The sequence below is a fragment of the Morone saxatilis genome, unplaced genomic scaffold, assembly GCF_004916995.1.
Source record: "Morone saxatilis isolate NCDOM2014 unplaced genomic scaffold, NCSU_SB_2.0 Contig18, whole genome shotgun sequence".
Taxonomy (NCBI): Eukaryota; Metazoa; Chordata; class Actinopteri; family Moronidae; genus Morone; species Morone saxatilis.
Window position 1 is genome coordinate 28,182,930 of NW_023339740.1, and position 16,855 is coordinate 28,199,784.

Genomic DNA, 16,855 nt, shown 5'->3' on the forward strand with positions numbered 1-16,855 from the left:
GCTCTCTAAACACCCATCTCTTATTCTCTTCTACCTCTGTCCCAAACTCTTGATTTAAACTCTTGAGTTTTGGAGTGCCAGCTAGAAACCTTAAAACATAAACATGTGATGAAGTGAGTCATTTATTTCACCAGAGTGAAAAATGGCATTTGATTTCTGCTGTTTGTGTTTTATATCCATTACAGTGGCTGTGTCTCTTGTCTCTTCCCCTCCCTGTTTCTCTGTTTCTCTGTTTTGAAGATAGTGTACAGCTCTGGTCACAGTTTCCACCATCCATGTCTCCACTTTTTGCCCTCCATGTCTTCTACCACCACATCTATCAACATTAGCCCCTGCTCTGTCCTCATGTCTAATTTCTTTTAAATCCCTTTTAGTTTTTATAAGAAAGCCTTTGTCAGTTTGACTCCATGGTGTCCCATATGTCCTCATCTGTTTTCTCTTTTCCACCCATGTTTTCCTTGTGTTTTTCAGTTTTTTATCGCTCCGTCTTGCACTTTGTTCTGTTTTTCTTTCCATTTCAGGAGCATATCTAAAAACATATTAATGGGATGGCATGGGGAGGAGTGGCAGAAATATATACTGATTTAATCACAAACTTACTAGTAAAAGACCCCACATTAAGATATTTCAACTCAAACATTATATTATTGTGGCACATTAGTGTAACATTGAATAGAAATATCTAAAGGTGGCATTAGAAATCAAATTGTTTTATTTCCAGATTTTTTCATTGCACTATAATTGAGTCTTCTGTTTTGTTAACACATTTTCTTTAAATCATTTAAATTTATAAGTTAAATATGAAAGCATTTGCCACCAAACTTCCCATCAGTCAGGGCCACCTATCTAGATTCACCCCAACTTACAGAGTCACACAAATGAAGCTCATTGTAATAATTTCCATCTCCTCTCTCTCTCTCTGTCTGTCTCCCTCTCTCTCTCTCTATGCCTTTGTTATTCTTTCCTTCATGCAATCAGTTGAATTGCCACAACAGAAACATTGACTATTTGCAGTGAACACACAGTTTAACTACTTTCAGTCTCACATACAAACTATTACCATACTGAAATTTTAAAATTCAACTTTCAGTGTTGCAACTTAAACTGCAACTCATCCAACAATATTTTATATGCAAAGAATTTACATTTTAAAACATCTCAACCTTCTTTTCTTTAAATGATTTTAGTGCTGGAACTGCTTTCAACAATTAACATTTTAAGACATCCTGTTTACACCTCCAAATTTTAGCTTTTAGTTCAACTACTCTGACAGACATTTCAACTGTTTTCTCTGCTTACACTAACTGACACTTCAATTATTTACAGTGTGCACACTTTAACTATTGCTGGCGTTTGTTTTATTGTCAACAGTTCCACTGACATCTGTTACGCTTCAAGGACAATTCAACCACTTTTGCTTTTGAACAATTAATATTTTGAAACATTTTAACTTTTACTTGCAAGTTTCTCTGTAAGCAAGCACACTTACATTTCTTCAGAAATTAGTTTTTCTACTTTTTCTTCTCTTCTAACGTCTCCCTCTCATCACCTCCTCTCACTCTCTCAACTCCCAATCCCCTCCCTCCCTGCTCCTCCGCCTCCTCACCTGTGCCCAGGTGTAGGACATCGTAAGGTCCGTCCTCGGCGTCCACCCTGTCCACTACGACCCTCTTTAACATGTAGGCCGCGTTGACCCGGGTCAAGATGGGTCTGCCGCCCAGAGGCAGGATGGGCTCCCACATCAGCTGGTGCTGCCGCATGAAGCTCACCACCTCGTCCGGGAAGTCCTTGGTGGACTTGTGGAGAGCGTCGTAGGTCTCACTGGGACACTGGGGGACAATTCAAGAAGGAATATTATGAGTAAAAAGGTCAGTAAGTGTGGTTGAACGTTGACTCATAAGGCTTTTATTAACAGTCTATAAACTGTTAACAAGTGCCTATTAATGTCTTATAATCTAACAATACATGTGTTTATGATGCTATTATAAAGACTTATTAACACTTATTATTGTTTATAAGCATCTTGTTACCTAGTAACCTAATGAAAGTTGCCCTAGAACAATGACTTTCAGAAGCTAATTTGTAGAGAAGGTCATATGTTTCACTTGAAGCAATGAAAACTAGAGAAAGATGGAAAGATAAAAGATATAGGAGACATATATGATGAAGAGCCGATATAAAGTAAAGTAAAATGCACTGATGGATGAACGAAGAAAGAATGAATTACAAAAATGAAATGAAATTATTTGAATATTTTGGTGTGTGTGTGTGTGTGTCTGTGCAGAGGTTGTGACCACAGCATCTCTGTGACTGTTTCATTCCCCCTTCCACACACACACATTCACACACACACACACACACACACACACTGACGTGGCTGACCTCTTCTGCAATCAACCACATGATACAGAACCTGAATTCCCCAGCAGGGAGAATGAAATAACACCTGACACAGTCAAACACTAAAACCTCGACTCTCCTGACAGGTTGAGCCTTCCCAGAGGAGTTCAGTGCTGAGGTGTTAAATCAGCAGAGTTTAACCCTCTCACAGCTCCGTCAGCTTGTTTTCATTAGATGTGTGTTTGGAGTCGGATCTCGCAGGACTCACACAAACATAAATACCATCCTGTCGGCACCATATTTACAAAGAATTACGGGCTGTGAACTTTAATAAGCAAGTGACCAACACCTTACACGTTTCATCTGCATCTGGTTTGGAGATATCTGACTCTTTCATTTCTGCCGTAATCTTACATATGCCTATATAATACAATGAAGGTGAATGGAATTTGGTTTGTGATGCTATAAGCAATAAAAAATACATCTGAAAACCCCCTTTTTTTCATCTTTTGGTCAATTTTGAGCTTTTGAGCTGTTATGCTTCCATAACTTTGTCTTCTTTTTCCAGACCAATGGAAAGAAAATGCCTAAAACACACATTTCGGTATTTATTTTACTACACTATGTCTGTTTGCATCAGATAACGCCTCATTTGCATATTTAAACAAAACCTCCAAACATTTCGTTACAATTTGACCCTATTCACCCGTGGTGAATTTTATAGTAAAAATCTTTAAATACGTAATACATAATTTGCATATTTAAACCAACAAATTTGTATTATAATGTAAGTAATCAACTGGGGATGTTTCTATCTATCTATTAGTTCAAATGTTCACCTGTAGTGGCCTGGCCTTAAAGGAGATACATATCTCAAAACCTGAGCACAAAAGTGTCTGAAGGACTAAATACCACCAGAAGAAAGTGAATTTATTTTATTTATTTTTAATTTGGTTGTACTGAAACTTTATTCTGTGCTTTATTAAGGTGAAGGCGTGTTTTTGTTCTTTCTTGCACTGAAACTCACACTGTAGGCTGCACCTCTATGTGTGTGTGTTCTCAGAGTTAGGTCTTTAAACCATCTTCAACATCAAACACAGTCAAAACCAAACTGTTGCAGTTGCAGAAAGACAAAATGTTTGTAGGTTGTGTTTGTGAGAATACGTTGGTGTGTACTCACAGTGCCAGGTCTCGGGTATGGGATGCGGCCCTTGTACTCCACCCAGCGATAGTCGGGACCTTCTTTATGAGCAAACGGCCCGTTGAAAGCAGCACGGATCGACGCCATCGAGAACACGCACACTGCTGAACCCCGAAATATAGAGCTGCAGGAGAGAGAGGAGGAGGAGGAGGTGTTGGTTTGTGGTAGAAAGGTAGAGGAGGAAAAGATAGAGAGGGGTTGAAGATAGATCAAAAGCAAAGCAATGAGAGTGAAGGAGAAGAGAGAAGGAAGAAAAGAAAGGTCGGAGAGGACAGAAAGAAGGAGGACATGATAGAAACAACACAGCAAAGATAAAAAAGGAGTGAAGGAAGGAAGAAAGGAAGGAGGGATGGGAGGAGAGGAGAGAGAAAGAGTCAGGAGTGCTTTATTACATCAGGGTTACAATAACAGAACCAGCTGGGCCTCTTCACCTTTGACCTCAACACCCACCCACACCTGACCTCCGACCCTCCGTCCCGCTGGGCATGCACGTGGCCGGCTGTGAGTGTGCACGTAACAGAGGAGGAGATCCTCCCAGTGCTCTGATGTTCTGTCTAACGTTTCCTTCCATTGTGAAACTTTACACAGTGAGATTTTAGGAAAGTCACAAAAACTTCAGATTTATCTTTTTTAGATACAGATCATACTGGAGGGAGATTTACACGTCTTTACATGCACGTTACACTGCACTTTGTGTTGATTTATTTGTTTAAAGGGAAACTTTGCAGATTTTCAACCAGCATTGTACCATTGCAATGTGCCTGCACCCAAAGGTCCCCGCTCATTTGCCTACAGATATGACAGATTGTACTTCTGCATTTTAACGTGCCTGGCCTCTGAACCATGGCGGTGGATTAAGAAACTCAAACCAGGCAGAACTGATTAAATCTGAATCAAGATTCTGTTACTGTGTTGCATATTTCTCACCTAAAATGTTTTCTTAAATACATTTTAGTTAACTGTTTATCTGCAGTACCAGAAAATGTCTAGATTTTGAGCAAAAGAGAATACCACAAACCCTTTTACTCTCAAAAAATATTTGAAATCTTTCTACTGCAGAGACAGCCCAGTTTTATGAAACGATCTTTCAAAGTGGTCTCTGCAAAAATACATACAGTGTGACTGAATGTATTCTCACCTGGATGTACTGAAGACTCCGTAGATGGTCGGGTTTTGAGGGTCCTTGGTCTCCAGAACAAAGATGTCCTCTGGAAAAACATAGTGACAACTTTAAAATTCAACATTATGAATCAAAGTCTTACTTTCAATGAAATGTCATTAATGTGTCCCTCATGCTGAGGATGTCACCAACCTCAGATGTCAGATGTACAGAAGTGTTTGTACTGTTCATTCTATATTTTTGTGAACTGATCTGTCTAATTTGATAAAACGGTAAATTGCCAAATGAGCTCCAAGAATTACTCAAGCACAGTTCATAGCTCTGTTGATTGGCATCTTTTCAAAAGCAGTGAGAGAAAAGACAAGGGAGGAGAGAAGAGGGAAGGAAAGGAGGGGACACTTCTTGCTTGTCAAGTTAAGGAAAGAGGAAGATGAAGTAAGAAAAAAAGAAGGGAGGACAGCAGGGACATGATATCAAAAGGTCTATTACATAGCAGATGAGACTGGTGAAGGCAGAGAGGAAGGAAAAGGAGGGAACGAGTGTTACCGAGCTCATCGAACTGCGTGTCAACTCCAGACGGACCGGGGACAGAACAGACCAGCCTGGCTTTGAGGAAGGTGGTCCAACGGTTGATCAGACTCCTCTTCCCCCCTACGTCATTCTGGATGGAGGGAAGAATGAAAGATAAAAACAGGGTGGAGGATGAGGAGAAGAAAGGGAGAGGAGAGGAAAGGAAGTACAAAAAGGAGAGTTTGCAAACAAAAGATCTTTCTCCCACATTACAGATTCAAACATGAAGATCCCAGAACTGTACTAAAATCAGTTTAAAAGCTCGAACAGAATAAAAATGCTCCACATAAACAGAATAAACAGGCCCCAACCAATAGAAATCGGTTCTCCATGGCAGCTGAATTTGACCTTTGCAGAGAGTTTGTTTTTGATACAAACTTTTAAAGACATTTAAACATTTTTGAATGAAGCTGAGACAGACAGACAGACAGACAGACAGACAGACAGATGAGTTGAAATAACTGCTGGAAAACTTATTAACACTTATTAAAAGGCTAAATCCAACAGTGGATCTGACAGCACCAACTCAGCTCCTGACACATCTAATTCTTCAGTGGACCTCTGGAACTGCAACCTGGACATACTGCTGTTGTCATTCAGAGGTTTGTCCTCTATTATATGTTCTTGAGCTCTGTCTTTTGTATCCGTCTGTGTGTTTCTACCTTGCAGACTCGAGCCACGCGGCTGTACACCCTCTTGTCCCACTGTCCGGCCTCCACCGCACGCTCCTTGAAGAAGAAGTAGACCTTGTCGTCGTCCGGACTGTGAGTGTCCGGGATGGAGAAAGAACCCACGAACTCCGGCTCTGAGAGGGAGACGGGACAGCGTCAGTCAGTCACGGGGTCTCCACCATAATAAACTGATCAATACAAGAGGGACTGGAGTTCTCACCATTGAGCCAGTTGTGATCGTAGGCTTCAGTCCGGATGTAATGCTGACTGCTGCCCTGAACAGACGTACGGAAGATTGCAGCATTGGCTCCCATGAAGTCAACCGAAGTTCCTGCATAAAGCTCTCCATCTACAGAGGGAGAAAGAAAGAAAGAAAGAAAGACAGATTAACAACAGTTTACACACTTTATGAAACTGGTTTCTCTCCACTGTTGAACCGCCTGCAGGCCGTATGATGGCATGTGACACTGAATACATTCTTCCTGCAGGGAGAGGTTTCGTTAGTTGACCAACGCAGAGATTGTTGCCACATTCAGAGCACAATGGTTTGTTTTATTCCCCCCTTTGGCATTACTCCACAATGTTCTTTTCCTCATAAAGGTTCTGAGTAAATATTTACAAGCTGATTTATTAAAATGTGTGCACCTCTCTCTCTCTCTTTCTTTGCTTCTGTCCCTGCCATTGAGCAACAAAACAAAATGAACAAATTATTTAATTCTACCATGAAGATAAATTCCTCTCATAAGGGGGAATCCCTGAAACCACCCGGGACTTCATGCTGCATTTTTGTTATTTGCAAAAAGAAAAAGACAATTGAATGAAACACAACAGGAAGGTGGGGGTGGATACAGACGTGTAGAATACTGAAACAGAGAGATTAACTGTGGATGGGTACAGAGCAGAGGTGTGGGGTCGTAGGATCATAAAGAAGCAGTTAAAGCACAGAAATAAATACAATAAAAATTAAATGAAAAGCATGTGTAGATGTATATGAATGTTATTTATTTGAGTTTGTTGTGGCAGTCTGTGTAGAGCTGAGTTTTCCTACAGTGTTACCTGTTCTGTTAAAAGATTAAACCACCGTGAGTTATTTAGTTTTTCCAGATTAGTAGTATTGGGTTTTAGGGCTCATTTATTAAAATTCTGCTTTATTTACCAGAATAAAAATGTACTGTAATGCTGTTTTTAAGAACTAAAAATATACTTTTGACAATTTCTATATTTGACACAAATAAAATAAAATAATTTCAATTTACATTAAAGGTGTCAACAAAGGTAAATATTGTCCCATATTAGTTCATTTCTGATTTTAGTTCATTTTCAATTAAAGTTAAACTTGTACATTTATGTGTAAAATGTCCAGTGCTTTAAAGAATGATTTGATTTCCATAAAGTATGAACATCTTTGTTTAATTATGTTTAAATCCAATATAAAACAGAACATATCACCCCTGGAGGAATTAAACACGTCCATTTACAGCACATATGTTCACTGTCCACAGCTATGATTCATTCCTCGTGTAACGAGCAGCAGCGTTGTTAAATCGTGCTCCGGAGACCCGGATACCAATGAGTAAAGACTGTAAACATCTTAAACAACTGTAATTACATGATGTCATATTTTTACTTCATGTTTGATTCTCAGAAGTTGTGACATTATTAAACATAATCATTTACACAATGCAAACACCCTCAGCTATAAATATTAATGTAATGCTTCGACATCTTGTTTAAAACAATGACTTACTGATAATACTGTAAACGCCACGTGGTTTGGTTGTAATATAAATGTTTCAAAATAAGATGCCATACTGGACAAACTGGTGGTTGTATCACAATTAGGTCTCTTATTTATTACAGTAATAAATGTGTAAATTATTATGACAATATCTATTTGTCTGTGCAACCACCTCCTGGAGAAGCATTTTTTAAATCAGCAACCATTTGAATACAGCTCAGTCTGGATCTTTAATTAATCAATATGTTAGTAAATTGTTAGAAAAATTACCATTATAATTTCCCACAGCATATTCAGATTGCTTGTTTTATACAACCAACAGTCTAAAAGATATTTAATTTACTATCATATATGAAAAAGGAAAACATCAAATCCTCACATTTCAGAAGCTGATTCCAACAAATGGTGTCAATATATTAATCAACTAATGTCTCTAGTTTTTGTTTTATGTCCACAGTCACTTTGGCAGTATAGACACCTAAGTTTAAAGGTCCAGTGTGTAACATTTAGGAGGATCTAGGATGGAATATAATATTCATAGTTATGTTTTCATTAGTGTGTAATCACCTGAATATAGGAATCATTGTGTGTCTTTTACCATTGAATGAGCCGTTTTTATCTACAGATGGCGCAGGTCGCCTTCCATGAAGTCTGCCATGCTGAACCGCCATGTTTCTACAGTAGCCCAGAACAAACAAACCAAATACTGGCTGTAGACAGGGCTGCAATGAGTTGCGAGCTATACCGCTGAGGCCACTAAATCCTTTTTCTCATTCTCATTCTTTATTCTTTAAGAGGAAACATGTGTCCATGCTGCGTACCCATCACAGGAAACCTTCTCCCAATAATTATCTTTATTTCTTATGACTTGACTCATTATTCAGTTCTGTCCCTTTAGACTGTGCAGCACAGTTTGTCTGAAGATCTTTAGAACACAACACATCAATTTAACACGTGTCCCTTGATGTTTATTGCTCAGTTTTTTTATATCAAACCGACAGACCTCCCAAAACCACCTCAAACTTGCACACAAATGCAACTCCCCAGAAAACCCTCCTGAGGCGTCTAAAAACCTCCAGTTTCGACCCTCGTGTCTGCAGTTGGAGTCCTCTTTCTCCAGCTGCCAGCACAGACACAACTATCAGCTTGAAGAACTCATTTCGACAACTAAAAGCTGATTTTATGTGTGTGTGTGTGTGTGGGGAGGGGACCCAAATGCAGTTGATGTGTTTTATGTCCGTAATGTCACGCGGGGGCAACAGCTGACGTCAGCGTGTGAAATAAGTGAGGTGGACCACACACACCACAGCTGGACGGACGATGGACAGCCAGGAATGAGACAGTGGAGGGATTGTACGCTGCAGGACATTAGTGTCATCAGAATATGAATACGACTGTTAGAGAGCAACATGAAAATGATTTAACACGTCCACTTTGTGTGTGTGTGTGTGGGGGGGTGGACACACAGTACATTATGTGTGCACTGGAAGAGACCTACCAGTCAGTCTGGCAGTGAACGGCTCCCTGGGACTGAAGGGACATTTCCCTCTGCCCGACTCCATCGTATGAGAGAGCGTGAACGACAGCTCCTACAGCAGAGAGAAAAAGAAAGAGAGAGAGAGAGAGAGAGAGAAAGAGAGAGAGAGACCACACACAAACACAGAATGATAAACAGAAGTTCAAAGAGGAAACTGACCCTCTGCCTCCACTTCTTCTGATGGATTTCTTCTCGTGTGATTGTCGATTGTCAGAACAAAATGGAAGCTCTTCCAAGAGGAATTCCCTGATTTTAAATATGTTTATGAGTCAGTGTGTCTGTATTGTAATATCTAAAACTACACACACACGAACCCACTGTGGAAGCTGACTGACAGGAAACTGAACTGAAAACAAAAATAAAAACTATGATAACTCTGGGAAACCTCACTGTAACTGTGTTGGAAATTTCACATTGTCTGTTTGGAACATAATAAACAAACAAACAACAAAACACAGAAATGCGAGCTATCTGTAGAAGACTGCGGTATTAATGAATGCATATAAACAGACATATGAACTCCAGTTTACCTCTGTGTTGTGTCCTAAGTGCAGGTATGTACACTGTGGATGGAAGGCTCCAGTGCCACAGGCATAAACATGGGTTTTATTGAAAGGCTGCAGCAGCCGCACAAAGTTGGCACAGTCAGTCTGAAATGAACATAAAACACAATAAAAGTATATGAACACGTTCCTTCACATTAATCATACAACAGAAATAACAATGCAGAGACAAAGATTCATTCTCATGTTTGTACAGTGAATATGAGGCTTAACTTAGCTTAGCATAAAGACTGGAAACAGGGGGAAACAGCTAGCCTGGCTATCAAACACTGACAAAATCCACCAAACAGAACCTCCAAAGCTCACTGATTAACACCTTATATCTTGTTTGTTGAATCTGCACAACGCTGTGCTGCAAGAATGAGTCCTAAACCTGGAAATGAGTTAGCATTTTAGCACTTCTGGTTCCCACAAAGTCACCTTTTCATTTAAATACCCCACATGTGAATTTTGAAGCTTTTACGTGTCTTTAAAAGCAGCATGTCTTTAAAAAGGCGGTTTCTAACACGTGACTAAATGAGACTACAGAGGTTGACATTAAAACTCAGAGACTTGTTGTGTTTAGTGAACTTTAGAGATGCTGGTAGGTGGATTTTGTTAGCTTTGGACAGAGTTTCCAGTCTTTGTGCTAAGCTGCTGTGAACACACAGCAACACAGAAAAAGATGTTTATTGTCTGATATTTTGCTTATTTTATTCTGATTTAAAGAAACTTACCTCCAAACTTTTCCCTGCCTGCCTGCAGTGCTCCACATGTTCTCTGGCAGCTGGCCAGTAGACCTGATTGAGAAGATAAAACACACAAATATCCATTACACTCTAAATTAAAATCTCTTTATCAAACCTCCAGGCAGTCAGACGGATTGTTTTATATTTTGGAAGGTTGAGTTGAGATGCATTAAAGACTGGAGCTTGGTGCGTTTAATGACTCACTGTACGTGTGGGCAGATCCAAGCTGTCGGGCCTCAGCAGGTAAATGTGGTCTTTCCCTCCGACCAACAGCCATCCTTGATCCTCGTCCAACAGCAGGGCCTGGTATCCACCGCTGACGCCGGCCTCCCAGAACACAGCCGAACCATTCCTCAGATCTGACAGAGAGAGAAGAAACATTTCAGTTTCATCGATTTTACTCTACCGCTCTCAAACATCCACCGATGGAAGGACGTACATTTACTCAAGGACTGTAATTTAGTCAAATTTGGAGGTACTCATTCTTTTTATTTTACTTTATACTTCTGCTCCACTACATTTGTTTCTTTGAAGATTTTTTACACACAAAACATACATCAATTTATAAAATATAAAGCATTATTATACATTAAACTACAGCTGTATGTAATGTAGTTAAAATTAAATCCACCTCAACCAACTACAACATTAAAGTACCACTCTCATATTAATATATCCATAATAACGATCCAGTAATATTGCAGGAGCCAATGTCCATTATGAGTACCGTACCTTTCGACATTATTTGAATGCAGAACTTTTACTTGTAATTAAGTAAAAAATAGCACACTTTAAGGTCCAATGTGTAGGATTTAGTAGCATCTAGCAGTTAAGTTGCAACCAAGTCAATATAACTCCCCTTCCAAGTGTGTACAGGAGAAACTACGGTGACCACTAAGTTTTTGGTTTGTCTCTTCTGGGCTACTGTAGAAACATGGTGGCCTCTGTAGAAGAGGACCTGCTCCCTCTGTGGATAAAAATGTCTCATTCTAAGGTAATGAGTCTTATTTTCAGGTGATTATACATGAAAACATACCTATGAATATTATATCTCATATCTCCCAATTGATCCTACTAAAGGTAACACACTGGACCTTTAAGTGAATGATTTGAATGATTCCTCCCCCACTGCAAACACACACACACACATACACACACACACACACACCAGCAGCAGTTCATGAGTCAGGCCGCAGAGCCCTCTCTCTCTGGGGAGTCGGTGCTAAAGCAGGCAGAAAACGACCTGAACAAGCAGAGCAAATGAACCTTGAAATTCTGCCACAGCCCTGCTGCTCGACCACCACTCTGTTTATTCTGCAGCGCTGTCAGCCTGCACTCCCCGAGCTGTAAATGATAACTGGAGCGAGGCAGGCTAATGACTGGGTTTCACTCCAATACGCACTTTATCTCAACTGAAAAGACGTATAGTCCTGTAATAATAATAATCACAATAATGGAGTCCAAAACTTTGTTTTATGGCAAAAGACTTCTGCAGTAATGATGTTTTATATTTTCTTAGTGTTTTATTTTTTTAAATTAAACTTTTTTTCTTGGCTGCTTTCTCCTCACTTGAGGTTATTTAAGAGCTAAAATGATTAGCTTGTTAATTGATGGACAACAACAACAACATAACTCTAATAATAGTCATTTTTGGAACACAAATACAGAATAATCTCTGGTAACAACTTCTCAAATGTCAATATTTGTTGCTGTTCTTTGTTTTATGTGATAATAAACTGAATATGCAGATTAATCTTAAAAAATAAAACACTTTTGAGTGCAGCTTTATGAGTTTCTTCTACATTATGCAAAAGTTCTTCTAATTCCTCCACCTGCAATACATTTGGTGAATTTGGGTCAACTGTGGGTAAATCCACAAACTCCAGCTGTGAACTTGAGTAAAAGCAACTAATTAACCTTGAAATTCTCTGAGTTCTCTGCCGCTGTAACAGCCCTGTAAGTCAGCTGAGTTGACCTGTGCTGCAAATAATCACCTGAGCGAGTGAAGGAAATTAACCATGAAAACTCTGCAAGACTGTGGTGACAAGTGGACCCCACACTGTGAATCGACGAGTGCAGAGACACTGCTTTCTGTGTGCCCTGGTGGCTCCAAAGACGGCGAGCCGTGGCTTTGAATGCAGCACGGCACATTTGTCAAGACTCAGCACCAGCAAAACACATTTAAAAAGAAATGAATCACAGCTTTCATCATCATTCTGCTTGTTAACAGCAAAATACAGAAGAGAAACAAACATAGTCAGGTTTATCTGTACACCCTTTAATCACACACCCATTCAAAATAATAAATGGAGCCATGAGTCAAAGTGATTCTTCAGTCTAACAAGGAAAGTCTCATTGTTCATGTTCAGCTCATGGATCAGTGTGTTTCCTTGTGTGCAAATGTTTCTTTCTGCTGATTATTATACAAAAGGTTGATCTGTAAACTGTTCCAAATGTCTCTGCTGTACATTGCGGCCTACAGAACACGACTACACACAACACAGAGTCTGGGTTAATCCTACAGCTCTCCTTCCTCTGAAATCCGATCAAACGCAGATCGCCGATCGCCTGCCACATCTGTTCGTGGTGCAATTATGAGATCTTCACAGCTCATTTCTCACACACACACACACACACACACACACACACGGCTCAGACTGCTTAACATTAACATTTCTGTGGTTGCTGTGCAGCAGTTTCAATTTACATTTAACGGATGATAATTCTCAGGATCCTTGTATTGTTTTAAGTTTTGGTGCTGCTCTGTTTGTATTCTGTGTTGATGACTTTTGACTGTTGGCACTCTTTTCTTTTGTCTGTTAACTGCTGATCATTATCACTGCTCAGGCTTTTTTCTAAAAAAAGCTCAGAATAAAATCACTTCTCATCCACCAAAGAACAGTTTCCAGGAAACGCCTACAACACTGAAGTCTGTGTTCTAAGTCTGGAACATTCAAAGGATCACAGGAAGGTGATTATTCCAGAGAATATGAAGGATCAACCCTCCCTTAATCATATGTTACAGCCTTAGGTTCATTCAGAAACTCTTCATCTATTCATCTTAGTAAAAGTTTTCCTCAAAGAACTTTACCCTTAAAGAGTTTATCTGGTGTTAATCTGATTTATTTCTATAATTAGTTAGATTATTTTAGGAATCCGCCTCTCTGACTTTACATTCACTCTGAGGACATTATTATTATATTGCTTCTCTTTTCCTCTGTGGCTGCTTGTTAACAGCTATAACTGGTGTTCTTTATCAGGTCGACCACATTCTAGCTCAGATCGGACTGAGCTTTGGATCGGGACTCTTTCTTGAAAATAATGTATGCACGCCGGGTTCGGATAGGTAGTCCATTTCAGATCAGGTCCAACATTTTCTACTCTTAAAGATCTCTACAGCATATGACTGTGGAGAACAACAATCCCACCTCTTTTTGCTATGTGGTCCAATACCAGTTGAGTAAGCCTTAGTCAGAACCTCAATCAACTTTCATTTTGAACATTATTTGTTTTAAAATAATAAATCTTTTTAAAAAGTCTCTGAATATCTGCCTCCACATAAACAAAGCCTAAAAAATCCTATATACTGGAAACTGAGTGACATACTGTGAGAAACAAACAGATTCTGGATCCGGCACAGATATCTGTGCTGTATTAGTCTGAGCCCGGAGCGGGATGGAGCTGGAGACAATAAAAGTAAGCAGGATTTCATTTTATGGACCTGCTGCACTTGGCTCTGCCTCACTGAGTCCTATAGATCCCATCCATCAAGTGCACCAACGATGGGAAATGGAGCACATGATGAAAGCAAACTTAGCAGGAGATATCTCAAAGCACTCTCCCTGAGGGGGACGCGGTGGAAAATATGGCATGAAATACTGAAGAGGAGAGGAAACCAAACGCTTTACGTCACACAGAACCATTGTGTACTCAAATTTGTCATTTTTTGGATGAAGTTTTCCATTAGTTTTCCTGATAACCTGCACAGCCCCCCACATTTTTTAAGTCAGCAGTCCTCTAGAATACATTAAGAATGTGTAGAAACACTGGACTTTCCACACCAGAATCAATTCTGATAAAGGGGAGTTAAGTATTTGAAGATAAAGACAAAATGCATTAAAGCATGAGTGCAGTCTGAATACTTTCACTGTTTCAGCAGCATGATGATTATTTGATTAGTTAAAGCTTCACTCAGTCTGGATGCAATTCAGCTAAATGTCTAAATGTTCCTTTTCCTTTCAATCAAGGCCCGGAGAGCTGATGTTGATTACTTCTGATTGGTCAATGTGATCTGGATTTCCACTGATTGGTCAATGGCATGAGGTCACGACCTCTTCACATCTTGATTCAGGTACAGCTCTCAGTTGTGTGTGTGTGTCAGTGAGGTCAGGAGGATTAGTTAGGTTGAGGGGTCAGCAGTGAAAGAGGATGTGATTACAGGTCAGTGAGTCAGTGAGTCTTCTTATCCACCGGCCACCCAGTTAACTCTGACAGAAATGTACATTTTTACCGGTAAAGAATATAAAAACACATTAAAGGTGTCTTTCTAGAGCAGCAACTGTTAGACCATCCACACATTGAGAACCAGTTTATATCCCTAAAGTCCCAGTGGAAATGTTGTTAATCCTCCAAATTATTCCCAATGCCTGTTAGACACACTTTCCTTTTTCCTGCTGTCGTTTATTTTCTATTTTTATGTTCAGAATGAGTTTAAACACACAAAACAAAACAAAAACGGTTGCCAGAGTCACAAATAATTCTCCACGCGTGCTCAGATATGCTGCACCTGCAGTGTCCAAAATTATGGAATGCATTTGAAATTCATAACATTGTATATTGTCCCATTTCTACATGCTATTAGTTGTGTGTTGTAGAGCTATACTGTATATGTATGTTATTTGTTTGTGTGTGTGTGTGTGTGTGTGTTTGTTGTTTCTAATTCCTTTTTAACCTACGTATTGTAACCTATGTGAAGTGTCTTTGAGTTCAAATAAAATGTATTATGAATGTTATTAAAGATGTGGCCACCAAAAAGAAAACTTGAAGACGAAGAGAGAAGTCATTGGCGTTTTTGGTGCGTCTGAAGAACGCAGGAGATCCTGGCGAAGGTTCAGAAGGTTGTGACAATAAACTGACTCTCTTTGGACATTTTTCACTACTTTCACTAACTTATTACTGTCATTTTATATTATAACAGTACAGGGATGTCCAATTAGAAAGATTTCAAAGGTCACTCAGATAAAATGCACATGAATCCACCATCTAGAGGGGCACATCAATCAACATGCAGTTGCAGCAGAGATTCCAGCTGTGTCTTCTGACCATGAGAGACAGAGAACAGATGAATAAGGTAATAACTTAGTGTGTGAACAAAATCGCTTTCTTAATTTAAAAAATATCTTTCACGAGGGTACAATATGTTTGTGTGTGACATTACTGCAGCCGTTGTTTTCACGAGCAACTGGCTGTAAATTCCTTCTGCCCTCGTCATATTTGTTGTCACAGAGCCAAACAGGCGTCGGCTGCACATTTTCATGCTGTATTTTTACAGTCATAAACGTAAACATCTCCATAAGTGAGTGTAAGTGTGTAAGCGTGTGTAGTCCGTTATATATACTGTATATATGTGTGTGTGATTGATTGGAAGTGTTGAGTGTGAGTGGCTGTAATGAAGGAGGTGATTAAAACCGGACAAGATCCTTCAGAGCGGACTGTGAGCGTGTGGACGTTCATGAATAGACTTATGTCTTTTCCCAATTAGTTTATAACAGTTAAAGCAATTTATCAATGTGTTTTATACTTGAACTGCAGAGTTACAGTGCTGAACGAACTAACTGTAATCAAATAACTGCACTAATGTCGGTAATCAGAGTATAACAGTTGATTAGTGATGTCACAGCTGAGGATGTAACTTTTTCACATGAGAATATCTGTGAAATATCATCTTGGATTCAATGTCTTTTGCTTTTACTCCACATTTGATTTTATTGTAATTCATTCATCATTTCATCTTCATCAAGAGAAGAGACCACATAGATTTTTTTTTTCCATTTATATTCAGAGTTTATGATCTGTGACATGCTAACCGATCTGACTCGCTGCTGATTGACTCAGTCGCATCTTATTACAGTCTAATCAACAGGATCATTTCCACCAGCCTTCTCAGAGTGCTGATGCTAAACAAAGGCGTGAATGTCTGTGTGTTGGTGTGTGTGTGTGTGTGTGTGGTGGTCATGTGGTGGCTGTGTAAGAGCGAGCACTTAATGGCAAACATTTGTTAAAGACTTCAGGCAGAACAAATTCACTGGGTGTGTGCTGGACACCTGTACAGCACACGTATGTAAGTGTGTGTGTGTGTGCGTTTGGGTGTGTGTGTGTGAGTGTGTG

General features: G+C 39.5%; 1 protein-coding gene across 1 annotated transcript in view; it reads right to left on the minus strand.

The window, feature by feature from the left end:
- The window catches only part of si:dkey-49n23.1 (semaphorin-3D), an 88,551-nt gene that overhangs the window by 12,898 nt on the left and 58,798 nt on the right, over nucleotides 1-16,855 (minus strand). The window contains exons 3-12 of the mRNA XM_035661832.1: nucleotides 10,673-10,827; nucleotides 10,457-10,519; nucleotides 9,708-9,827; nucleotides 9,139-9,229; nucleotides 6,123-6,251; nucleotides 5,894-6,036; nucleotides 5,208-5,322; nucleotides 4,680-4,749; nucleotides 3,521-3,665; nucleotides 1,607-1,829 (exon numbers count right to left, since the gene is read on the minus strand). Coding sequence (XP_035517725.1) covers nucleotides 1,607-1,829; nucleotides 3,521-3,665; nucleotides 4,680-4,749; nucleotides 5,208-5,322; nucleotides 5,894-6,036; nucleotides 6,123-6,251; nucleotides 9,139-9,229; nucleotides 9,708-9,827; nucleotides 10,457-10,519; nucleotides 10,673-10,827 — 1,254 coding nt within the window. The remainder of the gene's footprint in view (nucleotides 1-1,606; nucleotides 1,830-3,520; nucleotides 3,666-4,679; nucleotides 4,750-5,207; nucleotides 5,323-5,893; nucleotides 6,037-6,122; nucleotides 6,252-9,138; nucleotides 9,230-9,707; nucleotides 9,828-10,456; nucleotides 10,520-10,672; nucleotides 10,828-16,855) is intronic.